The sequence below is a fragment of the Columba livia genome, chromosome 3, assembly GCF_036013475.1.
Source record: "Columba livia isolate bColLiv1 breed racing homer chromosome 3, bColLiv1.pat.W.v2, whole genome shotgun sequence".
In the NCBI taxonomy this organism is placed as follows: domain Eukaryota; kingdom Metazoa; phylum Chordata; class Aves; order Columbiformes; family Columbidae; genus Columba; species Columba livia.
This window is the reverse complement of record NC_088604.1, coordinates 54,532,323-54,547,780: the sequence shown is the minus strand read 5'-3', so window position 1 is coordinate 54,547,780 and position 15,458 is coordinate 54,532,323. Positions and strand designations below refer to the sequence as shown.

The window sequence follows — 15,458 nt, the reverse complement described above, 5'->3', positions numbered from 1 at the left end:
TTTTTCCTTTATCTCCATGTTAATTTATTCAAGGGATAATAGCACATTTATTTCTTGGACTTGCTGGCTTCAGAAAATATTCATATACCTTAAATATTTTTCAGGTAAAGAAAAAGCTCTCACTTAGAGGCTTATGGGCTTGTGTTTGTGCCAGTTGGTGTGGTAATAAAACTTGCTTTCTTATCCACATTCATACCAGTAAAACTTCACAAAAGGAAAACCACAGTTCCACTAACTACATCAACACTCAAAGCCATGCAATACAAACTGAAGGTAACAAATTTGGCTTTTGTGGATAAGCAGTTAAAAAAAGCATTTAGATTAGCTATTCTTGTACACTTGTATTCTTCCACATCAAAATGCAGATTCATTTCCCGAAGGAAAAATAAGAATTATAGCTTCCTCATTTCCTCTACCGAACTCTCAATTTTCTAATTAATAACATTCATGGAATAAGTAATTAAATTGTTGTAGCTTTTTGTAAAAAAAAAAAAAAAAAAAGCAAAGCCTCCTTGTTTCTGTGGCCCAATTAACTGACAAAATAGAGACAGATGCTTTTAAATGAACAAGTCATGTTCCTTTGCAGACGATGCTTTGTCTGCGATTGTCCATGAATAACAGAAGTCCTGTAATGACAGTTTTAAAGGTTCAATTCATAAAAAGTGTCATAAAGATATATATTATATGCAGGTTTTTCATGGCATTCTGCACTTAATTCCAAAGTACCACTTGCAAGTTTTGCTGCCATTCAGTCAGATTTCATAAAAGAAGCAGAACATCTGCATGGTTACTGAATCACTACAATAAACTCTTAGTTACATCAGGTTAATGGATATAATTTCCTGAAATAACACTTAAGAAATTACCTGCTTCCATTTCTATCCTCAGTGTCACATTCACTCTCTGAGTATTAAGCTGTATTTCTGACCTGCTGCTAATAAACTCCTAAATAAATGACCAGTTTATCAAATCTCGAGCCTATCGCAGTTAGTCAAGAATCCTCATACCAAATATATATGGATACATACATATGTGTGTGTGTATATATATAATATATATAAAGGTACTCAGCTGAACTTCTGTTTCTTTTTTTAGAGAGAAAAGAGGAGAAGAAGAAGAAGATTGATGTAAGCAGGGTGGCAACTGAAACAAAGAAGAAAGGTATGGTTTGGAAATGTTTCTTATTGGCTTCATTCAGCTTTTACTCCCACCCCTGGCTCCAATCCTGTTTGTTTTCATAGGTTAATCCTAGGTTTATGGCTCTGTATTTACCCTCCCTTAGTTGATTAGTCACTATTTGTATGTCACCACTCTTGAATATCTAATGCCTGAGTTGTTTGGTGTCCAATATTTTCTAAACTCTTTCTGTGACAAATAAAAAGTCCTGTTTGGTGGCCATCTATGGGCTTGTTAAAAAATCTAATGGAGTCCCTATATATCACAGGACATAGTACTACTTCCATACACAAAACTCACAGGAGATACCACTCAGTTCATGGTACACCACTTTCTGAAGGCAAGACAGATTTGTTTATTTATTTGTTCATTTCATAGAATCACAATCAAAACTTGCAGTAACAAAACCAAATAACCTTTTGTATCATTCATGCCCAGGAAGCATCTAAAATCCACTAAAGTCTTGCTTTCATGGAAAAATATTTATGTCATTTATTATTTTTTAATGATTTCATTGCTACTGGAGCTTAAACTAAAAGGTACCACATTCATGCACTGATGATTTTTGCCCAGCCTTTGATGAATTATTAAAGGTCCAAATCATCCATAGTTGATGCATAGTGATTAATTTTCATTTTCAACTGATTGCTCCCTGGCTAGTTGAGTGCAAGTGCTATAAGGGAATAATCTGAACTAAATTCCCAAATAAGCCACGTTTTTTTAAGCATGTGCCCACCAGGATTTGGCTGACTGCATATTTGAGTGTGTGATTCAGAGTTCTAGCATATCAAATTACTTTATTTAATTAAATCATAGAAAAAGAAGGAAAAAAAGAGAAAGCTCACGAGAAGACAACTGTCCCTGAAATTAAGAAAGCAGGTAAGAAATCGAAGTCTGTCTTTCTCTGCAGTAGATATCTGACTATTTAGTGTAACCCCTTTCTGGCTTTAAGCATTTGAGACAGGAGTGTATGAAATTCATTATCACTTAAGAATCCAATCTGGAGATATATGTATCACTTCTCACAGTGTATTTTTATATATATATATATATATATATATATACATATATATATATGTGTGTGTGTGTGTGTAATGTGTTTCCATTATACACTAGATATACAGTATTTTAATATTATATATATGCATATACGTATATGTATATACTATATATAATTTTCAATTCTGTGAGCTTGGGATCTTTACAAAAACATTAGAAACACTGTTTACCCTACACACTAAATCAGCCCAGAGCATAAGTAGTTTTAATGGGTGCATGGCATGGAAGAGACTGAACGGAGTGCATAAATATTTGCATGAATTATTTCACAAATTCAGGTCATTTTAAGTAATAAACAGAAACAACAACATATCAAGCCACTTAATGTGGTAGAAAATAGACAGTTACCTTACTGAGGGTTTATCCATGCCCAGAAAGTTGGGAGAGGTTATTTTTTTTTTAAAGTTAGTCAATGTCCTGAAACTAATAAATGGCGTTTCATGTTATTTAGCATCAAAATATTAATTTTTCAGTAAGATTAAAAATTAACATTTCTGTCTTTTCTGTACTAGAATTATTGTAAATTTCTTCACTGTTATTTCAGTAAATTTGCAAGTATGTTTAATCCACAAATGCAAACATATCTTCAGTAAGTGACGCAATCTGTGAAACTGTCTCATTAAAATCAAGTCACATAAAAATCAGGGAGAAACAAAATGATCAGTCTGTTTGTTTGATCATCACCTTAACACCTAGAAACATTGGTACTACTTGCTGTTTTGTCAGACACTTTCTATATAACCTACAAGCCTTAAAGTACTCAGATGAACCTGAGTACTCAGATGTAAACTAGACTGATGTCTAAAACCATGGAGAAAGTTTTAATATAGGACTGAAAGATTCAGGGCTATAGTTACTATGTCCTCAAGGCAAGCCTTGTGCTCTGTTATCTAATTATTCAAATCTGTTGCATTTTATCAAAAACTGAAAGTATACATATCCCATTGTTTACTAACATTGTGGTTTACATGAGCAAATTTCAATATGCAACTGGCTTCCTTGTCATTGAGTCGTAACATGCTCTACATACGCTCTCCTATCAAAGTGTTTTCGATGCATATAAAAATATTAATTTATGTTTGGTACGACATAAAACTGCACAGAATGATATGGGATACATTGCAGTATTATCCTGGTAGCCCTGTATTTAAATATGTCTCAGTCTTTTATAGTAGGGAATGGCACACTGGGGAAGGATAGGGATGAAAGGGAATACTCCTTTCCACATTAAGTTGCATATTTAAATGTAAAAAAAACAGATGTAAAAAAAAGCTGACAATTCAAATAGGTTTTCTAATTTTTTTTCTGGTTCCTAGCTAGTATTTCACTTGAGAATATAAAATTGTAAAAGATTACATTTTATAGCAGAACTACGGCATAAAGTTGTTAATATGTTTATCTTCACAAGCTGTTGCTAAACCCAGTGAGTCATCCTAACAATGCTAGAAAGAATATGCTGCTTTGGGCTGAGATAGAGCTAATTTTTTTCATAGTAGCTATCATGGGGCTGCATTTTTTATTTGTGCTGGAAATGGTGTTGATAATTTAGGGATGTTTAATTGTTGCTGAACAGGGATTACACAGAGTCAAGCTCTTTTCTGCTTTTCACACCACCCCACCAGCGAGTGGACTGGGGGTGCACAAAAAATGAGAGGGGACACAGCTGGGATAACTGACCCCAATTGACCAAAGGAATATTCCATACCACATGACATCATGCTCAACAATAAATCTAGGGGGAAGGTTGGCCAGGGTGTCACTGCTCAAGGACTGGCTGAGCATCAGTTCTTTGGTGGTAAATAATTTTTTTCGTTGGCATTATTTGTATTTCTTGGGGTTTTTTTCTCTCTCTTTGTTATTTTCCTTTTAATTACTATTATTGCTATTGTTATTATATTTTATTTAAATAATTAAACTGTTCTGATCTCAGTCCATGATTTTTCTCACATTTACCCTGCTGTGGGTGGAGAGTGAGCAAGCAGCTGTATGGCACTTAGTTTTCAGATGCAGTTTATCCACAATGAAGACACAAATTAGTCAAATGAAGATATTCACACATTTCTGTCCCTTTTATTAGCTCTGCAGGTTGCTGCATTTTGAAGGATATACTAGCCCTTTTGTAAGAGGATGGTAATCCATAATATATTCTAGCTACACGTGTTGCTGTTATTCCTCATTCAGCTTGCTCTTTGAATGCACATGTACTTTCTAGCTTTGATTGGCAGCACATATTGTTATCCCTAAAAGGTTTTAAGCCTGAAATAATTGCCACATTTGATCAACAGAATAGCAGTGCATAGCCCAATTTTGAAATGAGGCACCTCAATGTCTGATAGTATTTACATGCTTTGGGCCGACACTGCAAATGAGCCTCAGAGCGCTTGAATCAGCAGCATAGATAAGCATCCAAATGCAAGAGCATAGGAACAGCTTCCAATTTTCTTACCTTTTCCCATTAAAAGGCTAGGCAGAGGCCACCACATGAAAATAAAACTCCTCTCCCTGGCTTTCACGTACGTTACCTCTGGATGCCTCTGACTCCATGTTGCATTTTGCTTCCCCCAGCCCTTGCAATCCGTGATACTGAGGTGCATGCAGGGCTTGCTGCCTCCTCACCACCACGCACCTCCCCATGACAGCAGGCAGCTCCTCTCCAGGGCCTGGCTGCCTGGCGCCCCTGTCCCACCTCTGCTCCTTACCCCCACACACCTCCTCCCAGAGGACTCGTCTCTGACAGGATGCCCATTAACCAGGCTTTCCCCACAGAGGAACAGTGCTGTGTACAGGCTGTCAAGGCTGTGCAAGAGAGAGAGGAAGACATGCTCTGTAAGCAATAGGTGATAAAAACATTCCTAAAATAATTTTCTGAGAGCAGCTCTTCCCTCTATTTCTCTCCATCTCTCTCCCTCTAACAAGGAATGCTTGTGATTGCAAGCACTGAATATTTTTGCTGATTAATATTTTAGATTAGCCCTTTTGTCCAGGAGACAATTATATCTCTAGTGTTACTAGAATGGAGTTTTTTATTACTCTTCATTAACTGCATCCCTGTGATATTTTTTTTATTTTCATGCCAGCTCACTCTTCCTCCATCTTCCTCCCTTCCTCTCTCTCTTTCTCTATTTTTCTGCTGCTGCAGAGGAGTAAGAGTCATCTAATGTGAAATGTTCTCAGTCTTTAGTACAGAGTGAACTGAATGATTCTTAATTAGCTTTTAAAAATGCATTGTAGAAAAAAACACATTAATCCTCTGACCTTCAGCTCGTAGAAATACATTGTGTTAATTGTCCTGAAAAATAGATAACTCCATTGTTACAAACTCAGAGGTCTTGCTTAAACAAACATAATCATCAGACACAAGGGTCTGGCACAGTCACTTCAAAACATATTACAAAAATCTATCCAGCACTACTCTGGCTAAAGAAGGAGCTGCATCTCCAAATCCCCATGAAGGGCCTTGCTGAGCTTCAGCAGAGACAAGCCTCTGCCAGGTTCTCCTAAAGCTCCTGGTGACTGGGACACATCGACTCGGAGGGCACCATCCTGAAGTCTGACTGAGAAAGAGGACCATCCTCTGTCAAAGCTTTGGTGCCAAACCCTCCATGAAAATGAATATGTAGAGACTGATGTTTTCAGGCACTCATAGTTTGCTTGCAGAGTGTTTCTTTGTGGTCGCTTTTTGAGGCTCAACGGTCTGAAGCTTTTCTGCCTCTTCTTGTATCAGCTTTCCTAAAAATTCATGATGTTCAAACAGAGATTTTGCCTTTAAGTTTTCTTGCAGCAAACTCCTTTCCACTTTGTTTTGTTTTTCACAACAAATAAGGTAAGATATAAATGAGCTTATAACCAGTCTGGGTCATCACACCATTTCCTAACTAAATCTCTGCTCAGCTATCATTGATGATCTTACCTTCCTGTTATTGCTGCATAATTTCAAATAATAATGGGAACAAAAATACCTAGGTCTTGCATAGCATTTTTTGATAGTAAATGTTAGAACCACTTTGGAAGGATAGTCAATGCCTTTATCTCCACTTTCAACGCAGAGAAACTCAGATATCAGACGCATCACCCAGGCCAGTTGTCCATGGAACTCATGATAAATATCTTCTGGATGCCAAAGCAATTCTAGCTGGATTAAAGATCCCAAATTTTCACATTTTATCATTATTTCCCTAATGAAAAACCAGGGACACCAACCAATGCATATTATGTTTTACAAGCAAACATTTTGCTTAGAAACGTAAGTCCTGATCAGCTTGACAAGGCTTCAAGAATACCTAGGCTCTGACCCTTAGTGACATAGAGTTTAAGGATTTTTAACCCAGTTACTTCCCTGAACAGTTCTGCTAAGCCCAGATAAAACAAGTCAAGGTCTTGGTGTGCAGATTGGGGAACATGATCTGACTTGTATGTTGTTGTATCAGTACATGCATGCTCCTAACAGCATCCAAGCCATTACTAAGGACCAATGATTGCACATCCAGTGTTACAGTTGCATCTGTCATAAAATCATAGAGTCATTTATGTTGGAAAAGACCCCCTGGTGCAATTTGAGGCCATTTCCTCTTACCATATCACTTGTTACTTGAGAAAAGAAAACAACACTCCCCATGCTACATCCTCCCTTCAGACAGTTCTAAACAGTAATAAGGTCTCCCCTCAGCTTCCGTTTCTCCAGACTAAGCAGCCCCAGTTCCCTCAGCCAGTCCTCATAAGACTTGTGCTCCAGACCCTTCACCAGGTTCGTTGCCCTTCTCTGAACTCTCTTCAGCACTTCAATGTCTTTCTTGTACTGAGGGGCATAAAACTGAACACAGTGTTCAAGGTGTGGCCTCACCAGTGCTGAGTACAGGAGGAAGATCCCTTCCTTGGTCTTGCTGGCTACACTATTCCTGATACAAGCCAGGATGCTGTTGGCCTTTTTGGCCACCTGGGCACTACTGCTAGCTCATGTTCAGCCAGGTGTCGGCAACACCCCCAGAGCATTTTCCACCGAGCATCTTTCCAGCCACTCTTCCCCAAGCCTGTAGGGCTGTCTGGGGTTGTTGTGACCCAAGTGCAGGACCTGGCACTTGGCCTTGTTAAACCTCATACAGCTGGCCTCAACCCATCAATGCAGCCAGTGCAGATCCCTCTGTAGAGCCTTCCTACCCACAAACAAATCAACATTCCTAACCATGGTGTCACATGCAAACTTACTGGGGCTACACTCAATCCTTTTGTCCATATAATTGATAAAGATATGACAGTGACAAAGATATATCTATGATACATGATTCCATTTTATATGTTTCACACCAGGCAGTGTCAGCAGAGGAGGGGAGTGGTGATGTGTCTCTAGATGTCAAAGTAAATCTGTGTCTCCTGAATAGGAAAAGTTACAAATGCTGAGGTACATTTAAAAGATGTCACCATAACAATCAAACAAACCCAGTCCGCATTCATGAAAAAATAAAAGTTAAACTTAGATGTAAAAATGGAAAACATTACTTTATGACTGCTACAGAATCAGGTTAACCAGGTTGTTCTTACTACCCTGGAATCCAGTGAGATCATGTAGCTGGTGGGAAAGTCTATGTTGCATCATGCTTTGGAGGAGTGATGTCATAGTACTAGGTAGGCAGATCAGAGTGGAGGTGATCAGGCAAGAGCAAACAAGACCTACCAGGTCCCAGTGATTCTTTGTTTGAGTTGACCAGAGATGCCTTTTCATCAACTGTACTTTCTTTGCTTTAAAGGCCAGTTTTTGTAATTCGCAAAAAAAACCCCAAATGATTTAATAGAAGAAGGAGGGAAAAGACTGTTTTATGCACAGTGTGTTCTTTCTCATTGTGCTCTATACAGACAGGAAGACAAATTCCTCTGATAATTTATAAATTCCTGGTTTGAACAAGAACAAAAAATCCATTTAATTCTGTGACTTCCTTGGTTCAACAGTATCCCTTGCAATCTCGATACTAATCCTTCCAATACCATAAGAGAAGAACTACTGCCACCTGGTGACCTTTTTCTTCTACATGCTTTTGGTTGATTGGGTTTGTTTTTTTGATTTAAAATGCAGCTATTTAAAGAGTCTGGCGATTAAATGACTAGTCTATTGCTTATTTCCCTGTGCTACTTTTCTTATTTCTTTCATGGCTAGAAAGATGTTAGAATGTCATCCAAATGTGACACCATTCTCAGAAGAAACATTTTGGAATGACAGTAGTTTAAGCACTACAGAAAAGTAAAAATGAATTAAAATATACCTTATGACATAAGTTTGTACTTAAAAAAAAGCCCATGCATGGTATACCCACTGATCTAGATCAGTGGATGCACTGCCTGAAATGTTTTGGGCTGATCCATCTGCAACTGATTGAACACTTCATCTGAGATCTGAATGTTGATCCCAGATTTTTTGTGATGAGCAAATGTGTTGTGCTGGCACACATTATTAGGAAGACATCTTTGTTGTCTCTCCAGAGCAGGGTTTGAAACTCCTCACTCTACCCTGCCCACTCTCGGGAGTGTATTTCCAGCTGGGAGATAACTGAAGTACTGACAGCTTTCAGGAACCTAGTTTGGGCACTGCCATGTGTCTCATGTTCATTAATGTGATAGATGTCGCATGATAGATGCCAGCAGATGGGAGGGTGGTAGGTGCTTTCAGAAGAACCCCGATGTCAGATCTACAAGGGCCAGTGAGGTATAGAGGCTGTCTCCATTGGGCTGCTTACAAGGGCAAAATGGAGTTGTGAAGCCAGACCAAGAGAGCCCAAGGTATTTTGAAAGTGGCTGGTCACAGACAGAAAATGTTTTTTTCATTAATTTTCTTCTAGCTTATTAGACAAAGTAGGAGGAAAAGGTAAGAACTGCAACTGCGAGAAACTGGGATGTATGTATATGTGTTATTGTGCATTTGGGATTGGCCAGACCTGCTTTCAGAGTGGCTGCTACAACATGTAGAAGGCAGGAGTTCTGGATGGTTGAACCCTGTCTGATTGTTTCACTGTTTGTTTGGGGTTTTTTTAATGAAAAAAAAAGACAGTGGGTTGACCCTCGCCAGCATCTAAACACCTACACAGCTGCTCACTCACTTCCCATTCATAACTGGGATGGGGGAGAGAACAGAAAGAAGTGAGAAAACTCGTGGGTCAAGACAAAGACAATTTAGCAAGTGAAAGAAGAAAAAAACAGTGATGCAATGGCAATCACTCACCATCTCCCACAAGCAGACCAATGCCCAGCCAGTCCGAGCAACAGCCACCCTTCCCCCTGTTCCTCTTCTACCCTCAGTTTTTATTGCTAAGCGTGACTTAAAATGGTAGGGAATATCCCTTCAGTGACTTTGGGTCAGGTGTCCAAGCGGTGCCCCATCCCAATTTCTTTACAGCTTGGTGGAAGCAGGCAGAGTAGGAAAAAGAGAAAGCCTTGATGCTGTGCAAGCCCTGTTTAGCAACAGCCAAAACACGTAAGTGTTAACAGTGTTCGAGACACAAATGCAAAACAGAATACCATACAGTGTGCTATGAGAAAAATTAACTCCATCTCAGCCAGACCCAGTATAGGAACCTATAATTCATGTTTATTTTCAGCTAGGTCTAGAGAGATTAGGAGGAGAGGCAAATGTAAAAATTAAGTAAAAGAAATAATAAGCAATGAGTTGCCTAGCAATTCCTCATGCAGACGAAGGAATCTATAAGTGCAATGATTAAGGGAGCACAGTGCATTATGAATTGAGAGCAAACTTAGGAACAAATCATGTTAAAGCACACATGAAAAAGGAAGATCAAGTCTGGACCTTAGGGCTTTGTGATCCTTCTCTAGAGTATTACTGATCAGTATTCTTTTGACATCTTTCTCTGTGAGGCTGTTCATCTACTTGTACATTTCTGCAGGGGCTATGGCTTGGCTTGCTGTGGGTTTGTGCAATCCTTAGCAAAGACTCTGGTTCTGGTCTCATCTTAACTATGATTTCAGTTGGTAATATCATTATTTGAATAAATGCCCACACACCAAAACCTATAAAAAACATGTAGTTTTTCCCACCTGGCTGACTGGGGCTTCAGGTTTCATCTCTTGCACTGCAGGCTGATTCATTCCTGACTAATAACTTGCTCATGACACTATTATGCATGTCAAGCCCATACTGATTTTTTTTTCTTTCCTACTCCTCCTCTCTTGGATCCTATTCATAACTCACCTGCTGTTTCCTGACATTTTTGCATTAGTAGAGGCTTCTGCTTTCAGACACAAGCTATGCACCCAGCCCTTAGCACTGGTTGTATTTATTTACCTGCAGAACTGCTGGATTGGGATTCCTGCACAGTTACCAGCAGGTGATGTTATTCAGTCTTCTTTCTCTGACACAGACAGGGTTTAGTGGTATCTCTTGGCTTTGATAACAATTTCCTGTTTGTGAGGCTTTGTACAACGAAATCACAGAAAGTGGAGATGGAAATGACCTACAAGGTCACCTAATCCTTCCCTCTGGCAATGCAGGATAATTCCTTACAGAGTATCTTCAAGTGTTTTATCCAGTTTAGTTTTAAATGTCTGAAGTAACTAGGCCTCCATCAATTCCCGCGGAAGATTATTCTACAAGCTAATAGATCTCACAGTTAAGAAGAACTTCATTCCAGTCTGCCTAAATTTTCCCTTGCTTAATTTTATTCCATTATTCAGAGTTATATTCTCCTGTGACACCCAAATATAGTCTTTTTATCCTCAGGGCTCAGTTCCCTACTGCCTTATGTTATAGTGCCACTTACATTTACATCTGGAAAGTACCATTAAAATTGACATGGTGAATGGCAAGTTGATGTTGGTATGTTTTCATACAGCCATGAAACTATAAACCTTGCAACAGGGAACACAGACCATGGCCACATATCACCTGTGTACAAGCCACTGGAGAGACTGGAACTTGCATGTTGGTATGTGCTCCAAATCGGAGGAAGAACAGGAAAAAGTCACTCAATTTATTTACAAATTAAGGATATTGTTCACAGAAAGGAATAAAGTATTCTCTTTAACTCTTCAGAAAGAGGTGACTTTGTTATAGTGGATACTAAAAATTCTAGTTAGAGTAGCTGCCTTTAGTCCATTAGAAAAAGTTTAATAAGAATGAACGACTGGGAGCTGAAGGTACCTGAATCCAGACTGAAAATGAGGGACATTTTCTTAACACAAAGACTGATAAAATATCACAGCATAGGGTGGATATTGCTTTCCCTGATGCCTGCAGAAGATGATTGTTTACCTAATGGAAGATACACATCAGCTGAAAAGGTGGCTAGTTGAAATATAGGAGTCTCTGACAACAAAATGTCAGATTAGATATCCTGGTGGTGTCTTCTAGCCTTCAACATGGTGGAGGTATATCCTCAGAGTTACATATGATAAGCTAAAAGAGAATGCAGTGGAGAGTCAGTGCAGAAATGCTGCTGGAGACAACTGTCTTACGTGTTCATTGGAAAAATGAAAATTCCTTTCCACATTATTTTTATAAGCCTTTGTAAGCTGAACACATGACTGGTAGTCATCCTTTAAGTATTCAGTTTTCCATGGAAAACAGGAAAACCTGTTTTTCCAGTTGGAAATTATCAAGAGACAGGTAGGGCCATTTAGTAAAAATCAGATTGTAGCTCCCTGAACAGATTAAAAAAAGAAGAATAAAAACAGTGTCACGGTGAGGGACAAGGCAAAAGATCCAGCAGAGCGGAGATGCAAACATAGCAGAAAAGCAATTCCCATGGTCTCCATGTGACTGGTTGTTAAGGGACTCTGCTCCTGAAACAAGACAAAAGGCAGCTCAAATATGTCCTACACTGAAAGTTTCAAAGTACTCAGCGGACTTTGAAATCTATGCTCCATTCTCAGCAGTGATTGACAACATGGTTTCAAAGACATTTAGGTGCTAAAGATGCAGCATGGCACCTGGTGGGATTTACAAGCATGTCAAAGTAGGCCAGGCATTTCCACTGACTTTCTGTGAAAACTTAGCTCCTAAACACCTCTCCACTTTTGAAAAAAAGGACAGAGGCTGCAAGGTCACTGTGGTGTTTCTGAAAATGTTGTCCCTTACTTCCTGTTGAAAGAGTACTTCAGTTGGGAATCATAACACTTTTTATGCCAAGACCAAACCAAACACTTACGCCCTTCCAGGACATGGTTCAGGTTCAGTGTTTGAGAGCTAGAAATAAGGCAAAATGCAAAGAGTTAAGGAGTTAGAAACAGTTTTTCCTGCCTTTGCCCTGTCTCTCCCTCCCCTCACAGTAAAAACTGGTTCAGTGTAAGACTGGATATCCATTACGACTGGTGTGGCAACTCTGAGGTAGAAGACTGACCTCTTCATTCATTTAGTATGAATCGACTTTAGAGGAAACTCTGTCTCCCTCGTCATGCATGCCCACCTGCATGTGTTGTTCAAAGCAAGCTCTAGAAGAGAAGAAGATGAATATTCACTGCCTATGGTGTCTGCTCTGTACATGAAATGTTAGCAGCAGATTAACAAGCTTTAATCACTTTTCAGTGGCCCCTTCGTTAGCTATTGTGAGTTGACCACTTTTAAGGCTGTGCTGAGTATTGCTCAAGCCAGACGCATTTCTTTGTGTTTGTTCTTTCCCATCTTTGACTGCACAAAGCAAGGAGTGTTGTAAAAAAGGCAAATGGTGGATGATGGTGGTAAGATCTGGTTGGCGAAAAATTAGAAATGTCAACCCTTCAATAAATACACGTAAAAGGAAGGAAGCTTAGACTTGTACTACAACTCACTTTTTGATGATTTGGCAAGACAATCTTTCTTGAGCAAAGCATGAGGGTCATTTTAGTGTCTGACAGGCAATCTCTCTTGACACTGCATTGTTAGTCTTGTAGAGAACTGTTTGGGGAAATATGATACTACAAATAAAGGAGCTTGAAGGTGATATATACTCAGTCTAAAGAGCACACAGGTAACCAAACAATCAGTTTGCCTTCGGATTTTCAGATATGCAGAATGAAGTACCTGTGCTCTGAAAGCAGCTGGGTGGCATAGCTTTAATTAAATAATCTAATTTATTGCATCAGCCCTGTTTATGTTGGTCTGGGGATTAATGTAATGTTTGTTTTTCCAGTCACATCCAGAAATAACAGGATTAGAATATGCCTATGCCTCAAACAACACAAAGTTAATCTTTTTAATGAAGAAGAACAGTTCTACGCACTCAAAATAAGATGGGCATCTGAGTCATCAGGCCTGATATTTAGGATAATTGTTCTGTGTGAAACATCTATGCACAGACACATCAGTCAAGTTGCAATGACATACCTACCCAATGCTGTCTATTTTCTGCTGTTACTCAAAGGACAAGTTGAAGGTTTGACCTACAGCTGAATAAAGTCAGCATGAATCTTCAGAGTTTGGGATTAGGCTGATTTTCTTTATTTTCTTTTACTTTACATGTGAAAAGTAAATTTTCCATTGACCTTGAAATTAAGTTTTGAAAACTTTTACTAAGTTTTAATGAACACATATTTGATGAAGACTTTCATGTCACTTATTTGAAAGTTTACTTCAGTCTCTTGGATGCCTTTCCCCTAGAAAGGTCCGTAGACCAGAGGTATTCCTGACTTATAGGGCATCATTTACACTTGACTCTTAGTTACAGTTGTTTAACGTTTCAGTAAATGTTCCCAATGGCCATGCTTGCTCTCATGATCTGTTTTTCAAGAAGCAGAGCCAACTTTGTGGATTTGTTATACGTAACTCTGAGAGACTAAGTCAGATGAGGTATTATCGAATGATTAGGATAATAGAAAGATGTTATTAAGCAGAAAAGCCATACATAGCTGTGGTTGTATGTGCATCAACTTTTAGCTTGATTGTAGTAGGTTCTGCATGAGGTTGCTTTCTCAAGAGCAGTGTGTCACCTATAAAGATGAATGGATGAATGGATGAACAAGATCTCCCTTTCACATAGTCAGAATGCTGACTACATCTATGTTCAGAAATATGAAAAATGTCTTCATCCTAGTGATAATGTCTACAGATGCCATCTGTATATCAATGTATCCAAGAGAAACTAAAAAATTGAAATATATTTAGAAGTACAGAAAGATATATTACAAGGATGCATAACATACACTTAACAAAGACTATTCTGACTGAAAAAAAAAAAAATCTTCTTACGAACCATTCAAAAAGTACTGGTGCCGAGCTTTCTTAAGAAAAGTGTAGAGAGTATATCCCCCATGCTGTTTCAAGAAAAGTTCAAAAATACTGAAGAAAATTTTCAGCAGTTATAATATTTACACTGATTCCAATGACAGTTTATTCCAGGAAAAGTTCTGATTCTTAAATTTCAGGAATTAATATTATTAACTGCATTTGCTACACAAAAAGCACTACCTTTTCCCTAAATGACTGCAGCTTGTACAATTAACTGCATTTAGAGCTTTCTGTGTGTGGATGACTGTGATCTCACATTGTGCTCCAGAGTTCTGCTTTTTTAAATCACTCCTGATAAATGCAGAAGGCAATGGAACGTGTTTCCACCTGCTCTGCAGTGGGAGAGACTGAATCCATTTCAGCAATTACAAAGCAGAAAGGAGAAATGACTAATTAGTGGAACCATGAATCACTGATGCAGTTGAAATTGGCCATTCCCAAAGTGCAGGCTGTTTCTTACTACAAGTGTAGCTGAATCACTTGTTTGCTCACATCTGTTTCTACTTGCTTTATTTTTCACTCTATTGAGTGAACTTTTTAAATGATCTTGGGAAATCTGTTTGATGTAACATTTAGTATTTCAGCAACGCACATTGCCACACAACTTTCTGGAAAGCTCTGTGGGCTTTAGGCTACTACCTGCCTCTGGTGCTGTGCTGCTCAGGGCTGGCAGGCACGCGGTGGCTGCGCAAAATATAGAGCTCCTTTGTAAATGGTGATGGATATAGTGGTGCGAGGAGACAGTTCAATGGGGAAGCAACACACACAAGGGCTGGTGATCAAAAAGAACTTGGACACACCAAAAAAATTAAGAAATTATCCAAAAACCTGCTATTGTGAGGGGGGAGAAAATAGAGATGATGCAGAGGAGGGTGCCCTTCACAGAGAGCTTGAATATTTTTCCTACTTCAATGGAAAATCATCTGAAAAAATTTTAGAGCATTATCACCAATTTTCTATTGTAATCAACAACAGAAGAACATTAGTTGGTTATCTAGTTTTTCATAGTCATAAATTCTTGAAACCT

The 15,458-nt window shown here is 38.7% G+C and overlaps 1 protein-coding gene across 50 annotated transcripts in view; it reads left to right on the top strand.

Moving 5' to 3' along the window:
• Positions 1–15,458, top strand: part of TRDN (triadin) — a 233,660-nt gene that overhangs the window by 109,919 nt on the left and 108,283 nt on the right. For 48 of the 50 annotated variants that reach the window (XR_010471337.1, XR_010471336.1, XR_010471335.1 and 45 more), the window contains 2 exons: positions 1,096–1,161; positions 1,993–2,055. Coding sequence is in view for 47 of the 50 variants with exons in the window: in XM_065056785.1 (XP_064912857.1) it covers positions 1,096–1,161; positions 1,993–2,055 (129 nt within the window). In the remaining 3 variants the exon portion in view is untranslated. The remainder of the gene's footprint in view (positions 1–1,095; positions 1,162–1,992; positions 2,056–15,458) is intronic. The other 2 variants (XM_065056823.1, XM_065056799.1) reach the window with 1 other exon arrangement.